Source organism: Nanorana parkeri, unplaced genomic scaffold (assembly GCF_000935625.1).
Source record: "Nanorana parkeri isolate BGI_ZX_2015 unplaced genomic scaffold, ASM93562v1 scaffold252, whole genome shotgun sequence".
NCBI classification, from domain to species: domain Eukaryota; kingdom Metazoa; phylum Chordata; class Amphibia; order Anura; family Dicroglossidae; genus Nanorana; species Nanorana parkeri.
The window spans coordinates 528,017-536,054 of NW_017306520.1; the positions used below are offsets into that span (position 1 = coordinate 528,017).

General features: G+C 36.2%; 1 protein-coding gene across 1 annotated transcript in view; it reads right to left on the bottom strand.

The window, feature by feature from the left end:
• Positions 1 to 8,038, bottom strand: part of ITPR3 (inositol 1,4,5-trisphosphate receptor type 3) — a 218,399-nt gene that overhangs the window by 37,335 nt on the left and 173,026 nt on the right. Inside the window, 5 exon segments of the mRNA XM_018556782.1 lie at positions 141 to 305; positions 992 to 1,164; positions 2,970 to 3,095; positions 5,359 to 5,551; positions 7,896 to 8,009. Of these exon segments, the coding sequence (XP_018412284.1) occupies positions 141 to 305; positions 992 to 1,164; positions 2,970 to 3,095; positions 5,359 to 5,551; positions 7,896 to 8,009 (771 nt within the window).

The following is an 8,038-nucleotide window of genomic DNA, read 5'->3' on the forward strand; positions in this document are numbered from 1 at the left end:
AGCTTCAAATGCAGTTTTCACTCTTGACAGCAGTTAGAGCAATTGTTTCTTAAATCAACTCGTGGCCAGACCCAACTAAATCTAAAAACTGGCAGTATATTTCTTCCTGTTGTTAAACCTGTGTTTGCAGTAGCACATACCAGAATACTGTAAAACAGTTCATGCGCAAAGACTCCCAGGACACTAGTAAGGATGTAGGCCACATGGTAAAGAAATTCCATGTCCATCACCATAGCCTTGTAGCCACGAATGAAGGTACCGCGATTCCCCACAAAGCTAACTACAAAAACGATTTTATTTGTCAACTGCAAAGAATGAAAAGAAAAAGAAGTGTTACTGCTGGAAAATCACAACACTACTGAAAGCTATTAGCCACCATTTACATCTCAATCAAGAAAAGATATGTTGAATAACATGGTTCAAAAGACAGCAATGTACAGTGACCAATCTTAGTTCACATTTCAATTTAGCACGTTTGTAATTGGCTTCTATAGGTCAGTGCGCATTGCTCGCTGTCTTACTAAATAGAGGTTAAATATACCTATGCTTTATTTTTATTTTTCTGGTACTATAAAACAGAACTTAAGGTAACAAAGCCAGAAAATGTATAGTACACTTATTATTAGGAGCAGAAGATATGCTATACGATGACTATCACATATTAATGATTGTTATCAGTGGAAATATTTCGCTGACTCAGTTTCATTTTTATAAACACAGATACATCCTACAGCATTTACTGTATTTGATGCCAGAACTGGAACAAAGGCTGGCAGTTAGAGACTAACGTTAAAGGCATTTCAGGTTTCGGATTTCCAAATATAGGCCATCGGTGTGAAGAATGGCGGTATTGAGAAGTAAGGCTTATAGGAGTGAGACGTCCACCTCTACTCCCAATCATATTATGGAAAATAATAAGTAACACATAACAATTTGTAGTTGCACTGCCAACATGCATTTTCTTCATTAGAAAGCATGCATAAAGTCTTACATTTAGTGCTCCCAATAGGTAAAGTGTAGGACCTATTCCTAAGTAGTACACAGAACGCAGGATTAATGCCACAATAAGGGGTCGTAGACCATAGCGCTTGGTAAAGAGGGACATAACCGAGAAACAGACCATGCCCCAGAAAAGAAGGGAGATTATAGGTGAATCCAGTATTCCTGTAAAATAAATAAAATACTGTTAGAGGGAATTTCTGAAATAACGTTTAAATGCATCAGATAACTAAGCAGGAAATCAAATGTATATGCAGATTTTGTGTTCCAAACAGTGCAGTACTGAGTCAAAGAAAGTGGCAGTGGAACTTCTCAAATCAGTTTATTCAACCAGTGAAGCGCAATAAGTCAAATTAATATCATATGCCTTAACATGACTCCGCACATACAGACAAAATGCTCCGCATGTCAAATTCCCACTGATCTCATCAAAATCATGAGAGATCAACCCAGTGTTCATTAAAGGGAGGGTTTAAAGAAAACTATAATGATTTTTAGCAAAGCAGTTACAGAAATTATGGAAAAAGAGTCTAGCGTAAAAAAAAGGGAATTTAACAAAACTGGAGCAGCTGTGCACGGCAACCAATCAGCTTCTTTCTTTCATTTTCAAACCTTAATTCAACAAACTATAGAGAGAAGCTGATTGATTGCCATGGGCAACTGCTCCAGATTCTGTCGATAATTTCCCCCCAAACTGTTCATGTTCAAAATTGAATATTTCCCTGACAAAACAAAATTAAAAATATATATAACAAAAATATACAAAACCATTATACCATTCCCTAAGAAGAATCAGAAGAACATAATTTGGTTCATGATCTGTTATCTTGAAGGGGTCAAATTGTCTTACATCTTGTGAAAAAAATAAATATAATGAGGGGAATTTATCAATACTTGACAAAATCTAGAGCAGTTGGTAACCAATCAGCTTCTCTCAGTTGGTTCAGTTAAGATTTGAAAATCAAAGATAGAAGCTGATTGGTTGCCATGCACAGCTGCTCCAGATTTTGTCTGCTCCAGTTTTGATAAATCCCCCTCAATGTATTTACGTAAATGTACACAATCAGAATAAATGTGTATTTTATACCTGATTGTACATGTTGATGTCTGTAACTTTTGGTTTACACTGTCACAAGATGCAATGCCATGGCATTTTCCTGCACTAGTGGTATTGTATAATTCTGATGTGTGTATTTGCATTTCTGAGAATTTATATGCCCTGTACTAGACGACTAAACCACTTGAATTGATCACTACAGTTGTGCTGTCACGTCCTGGTTCCGGTTCGGGGCTCATTTAGTTAAAAATCAAAATAGCACATGAGTATAAAAGCTAAACAAGATCTTATCGTTTAAGGCAATGCACCCGACGTAAGGCATCCAGACCTGGCCAGGGAAAGGGTTAATAGTGTGGGGCTGTGGGCATTTCAGTTTCTGACTGCAATTTTCTGGACATTGCACTGTGCTATTAGTACAGCACAGTACTTGGTAATAGGAATACTGATGCCTTCTTTCAACTGCAATTTTAATGATGAAATTGCCTGAAGGGACCAAAGAAACATACTGTACACATATGCTTTACAGGCATATACTGTGTTTATATGCCAACACTTAGCAAAACATAAGCTATGGGGCTGACACAACATCATTATTAAAAGACCTATTAATAAAATAAGCAGATAAGAAAATGCAAAAAAGTTTCAATCAAAATAGGCAATTAAAGACAAGAATTAATCTTATACACTTAACATAAACATCAGTCCTTAAATCTAAAACTGGGGCAAAGAAATGTGGCCCATAGTGACCAGATTAAATCCATTAGTTTCATAGGGCACATTAGAAAATCTAAAGTAGCACATACATGGGGTGATAGGCTAAAAATATATTTTATCTCTCTTCCTGGCCCAATTTCTAGCATGAAGGATATATGCCTGTAGTTGTCTGCTGGATGACAGGAATAGTGTATCTTACCCATGGATGTTCCCTCTACATATGGATAGAAGAAGGCTATGATCAGATTAATGAAAACTGCCAGGTTGAAGGAAATTGTTCCCCAAAGGCTCATTCTTCGAGAAAACCAGTATATTAAAGGCATACCTGAGAAAAAGTGAAATGAATAAAATAAAATGCAAAATCATTTTTACTTTATTAAATTATTTTTACTCTGTTTGCTTATCTCTATACTCACATTTATACATATACATTGAGGTGCACAATACTGATTAACTAGCCCAAATGACTTCCCACTTCAATGTTATTTAAAAGGTCAAGTAACGACTCATTTTCCACACACACTGCACTAGGAAGTGTATAAAGAAACATTTTATAACAATAGGCTATTTATAGGCATTTACAAAATAGGCTTAACAGCTTTAAAATACCAAAAGCGGGTTTATTTGGCTTTGTTAGTGCAATGTTTTTTTTTCTCCAAAACTTTTCCTTAAAGAGCAATTCCAGGCAATAAGTGAAAGCAATCAGTGAGCTACTAATGTTATCCAATAAAGAGCCTGTGTGTACTGAAGTTCACTCAATTTACCATAATCTTACAAAAGGGACTGCAGTGGACTGGTATAGTTCAGCAATGCCTGGATAAACAACTGAAGTGCAGAGCAGGTAGGCTGTTTTCCCTTTATGCATTCAAGGTTTAATTTTCAATTATGGCTGGAGTGTACCTATTAAGTGCTATTAAAGTGCTATTCTAGGCAATAAACGAAAACAAACAGCAAAGCTATTAATGCCATCAAATAAACACTGCATCTGTACTAAAGTTGTGAACGTCACTTAATTGAATTCAATCTTACAAAAAGGGGCTTGAATAGACTGGTGCAGTACAGCAATGGCTGGATAAACTGTTTAAGCACTGATCAGGTAGACTGTGCTCTCTGTAAGCATCTCAAGGTAAATATTTTATTATGGCTGAAGTATACCTTTAAAGTGGAACTATACCCACCTATCCTTTACAGTCAAGGAAGTGCCATCTTAGCTTCTATTTCAATTGCAGTTGCTTTGGTGCTGCATATGTGATAAACTATGACAGCAGCCATTTGAGGGCTTGAAAGTTTGGTTAAGAGCTGAAATAAGCACACTGACAACCTTGAGTTATTACCAGAGGAGTGCCTTGAAAGTGTTTTGGGAAACAATTACATTGGTGAGTGTAGTTCTGCTTTAATTACCATTAAGGCCAATGTCTTCTGGCCTTTTGTTCATGTTAGAGCTACTTTTCTCCCCATACCAGTCTATGTAAATGGAAAAGTGGCTGACGCAGGTCAAATGCAGGTCAATTGCACCTTAAAATGAATTCTGAATAATCTCAGTCTCAAACTGATGTCAAAACATGCTGCTGATTTGTCCATCAAAGCCTGTCAACATAGATCCTCAGCTCTCACACCTGTACACACCCTATGGACTAGAAACATTTTTACATTTTATTATTACTTAAGATAACAAAGTAATACATATATCATTTTGTAGGACAAACAAGTCTTTCTTTTGGTGATATTGCCCTGCAAAAATTATATTTGTTATGCAATTCATAGACAAAAAAACAGAACAAAACTAAAAAAACACACTTTTTTTCTAACTTTAACCCCTTCATGACTGAGGCCCTTTTTTCAATTTTTGCACCCATGTTATATTATTTTGGAAAAAAAGTGTTACTGTATCAAGCATACATTTTATTCTATACTTTTTACCTTTTAAAATGGCAATACAAATATGCTTCTGGTACAAAGTAGTACAAAGGCTCTATTATTTACAAATTAAATAAAGGCTTTTTTTCAATTCTGATATTTTTTTAATGTGACCCAAAAAAAATAATTAAACAAATTGTGATGAAAACTAGTTTAAATATTAATGGTTAGAAAAACAGGTATAAAAAAAACAAAAAAACAGCAGGAAAATATTATGGTTAGAAAAACAGGGAAAAAAATCAGCAGGAAAATAATAGGAAAATAATAGTTATGGGGAAGTAGAAGGGAAAAAAATAGTTAATTAGGTCTGATTGGGATAATCTAGGGGTTATTAAGGGAATACAGTAAATAGGAAGAAACTGAGGAACTGAGTTATGCTCCAGGTGTGCACATCAAGGCTATAGTTTCAATTAATTTGTGAATGGTTCACATAATACAAGGTGTTATGCAAATGGACAGAGGGAGAAGGGGATGTATAAACAACACTAGTGTGAACCGTAGCACTTACAGCCGCAGCAGGCCAGAAGTACAGCGATAGCACAAATAGAGCCATCCAGTCCATTTCATGTAACAGCAGAAGAAGTGTGGGCACTATTGTTGTACATTTAAGAATACAACTGCTGAACACATTATGTTCTCATATTTTAATTGAATATTTGGGAACATCTTACTTCGCAGTTTCTTCTGCCACTCCATCTCGTTATGAAGAAATGATGACTGGTCAAAGAAATCGCTAACTTTGCTGCCCTGGTCATCTTGCTCTGTGGTGGTGAATACGCGGTGCTTGGTCTCTTCAGTCAGGAATTTACAGATGTTTGGAAGAGTGAACACAATTTGTTCCATGCTTCGGTCTGAACGCACAATCTGTGAATGACCAAAAACAGAATATCTAAGTAACTCTGGAACGTACTCAGCAATAAGTGTACAGACATAAAGCTGCAATGTGAAGATTTAAAGAACACCTTCGGTGAGATAACTATGGAGGCTGCCATTGCTGACCTCCTTCCTAAAATGCTAGATGCTTGGCTGTCCAGTTTCAATATCTTCTAAATCACTGATCTAGAACAGGCATGCAGTGAGTGATTTTGAACTCCCTCTCTATGTATTTGTTCAAGTTCAGTGACTCCAAAAGTGTAAAATCCTTTAAATAAATAAAAAAGCTAAGCAATTAGCATTTTCAGAGGGAGAGTTCAGAAATAAAAGTCTCCTGATTTCTCTCCACTGAGAAATATTGCCCACAACAACCAATCTAAACATATGTTCACTGTTCTTCTGTTCACATTTAGTCAAAGCTATGTGTATTAGATTAGATATTTTTTACAGATATAAGTCAAGTCAACTGGACTTGCTGTATTTTTCTTGAATACATTTCCCTGGACATCCAACCAGCTTTCTCAATTCAGAATGACTTGTACAAAACATTATCTGGGAATAAATATGGTGACTTTCGCTCTAATCCACATAATATGTTAGTCACAACTAAGTGTTGATTGCATTTGCATAATTGGAGTCTAGGAGGTGTTATTAACCTGCCCAGAGAGAGGTGTTAAAACAGCATTGTATGTGGCAGACAATAGATGTCTCACCCCCCACCTCTATTCAAGCTTGGCTTCTCCATTTTTACATAAATGGCCTCTTTTACACCTCTTTTAAATCAGTCCTCTAGGATGTGCACTTAACTGTCTTCAAAGGAGTGACCTTTTTCCTTTAGGTATAGGTACAGTGCCGAATCCTGACCAGAGGGTTTTGCTCTTCTATGCTGTGCCATACGCTGGTTTAGCTGCTGTTTTGTTTCACCGACATACAATTTTGAGCACTCCTCACTGCACTGGACTGCCTACACAATGTTGTTCATCTTGTGTTTTGGCGTTGGGTCTTTTGGGTGAACCAGTTGTTGCCTCAGTGTATTGCTGGGTTTAAAGCAGACGGGGATGTGATGTTTTTTTTTTAAAACCCTTATGAGGGTTTTTTAAAATAACCCTCTACAGCAGGTGTATGGAACATTATATCTTTCTTTTTTTTTGCCCAAGCAAAATTATATATAGAAATGACAATTTATTCGTTAGACTGCACTACCATAAATTCCACATAAATACCATAATTCCACACATTCCTTAGATATGCGCATATTATTGGTATTCTAAAATGTAACATGACATTTAACATAACACTTGCAAGTAGTCTATGGAATAGCCATCTCTTCCTGTTATCGTTCTGTTCTGTTCATATGGAATGTGTCAACGCTAAAAGGGCCTATTTATAAAAGGTCAAGTAGGCTTAAATATAAAGGACTTTCCTCTTTATTTTTTGTACAAAATATATTGCTGGTAATTTATACTTCTGACGGAATTCACTCTTTTCACTGGAATTAAGTTAAAGAATGTTCCCCAAGGTGATGTATTTTGTATTACTAATAATAGTATTTATAGAGTACTTTTTTTCTCCTATAGACTAAAGCATGGTAAATTGCTATGCAATATTTTAAAGGTAATAGACAATGAAACCCATGGGCTTGCATAAAATAACTGTCTCCACCTATGTCCAGGGATGGAAGCTCACAGAAAGAAGTGGTGTGTGAGTTCCACAAAGCTGGAGCTGCATGTGAGAAGGTCAATTAACTATATTATTTTAGTCGGATTCTGGCTAAGTACTGGCCTTTTCTGCATGAGGAACAGAGTATAAAACAGAGTATTGAAGCACCCCCTGGCGCTTAAAGGAAAGCTGTACTTGCACATGTCCTAAGCCCAAGATAAAAGGCAGATAAGGAATATACAGTATATTTTTTAATTACTGGGGTACTGGTTTAAACCTTTAATGTATCAAGTAAACACTAAAGCCCTTCACACTTAACCTCACATCTTAAACCTAACCTAAAACCCTTAATACTAATCTAATGTAAACCCTAAACTAATCCTTGGCACTAAACTAACCTCTTGTTTTGTATACTCACCTCATCCTGCAATATAAGTATTCATGACTAACCCTAACATTGTGCTGATGGCTCTGGACCACAAGATATCAGCACTGAGCTGTCAGAACCATGTACTCACACTTTCATGATCTTGCTGTCTCTTCTAAATAAACACCTAAATATTAATCATCAACTCCAAACCATTTATTTGGCTCTAATCTGCTTTCCTGCTAGCATGTCTTTATAATCCTAGCATATACATTATGTGCGTATTCATTTCAGTGAGAAAATACCCACCTCAATTTGTGCGGTATGCTTGGCATAATATACTAACGCATCCTCCTTCTCCTCCAGTACAGGAGCCTTGGTTGATTTTAGCATCTGAGTAAGCTGTTTATTATTTAGACTTAGCTGCAAAAGTAATAAACAATATTATTATA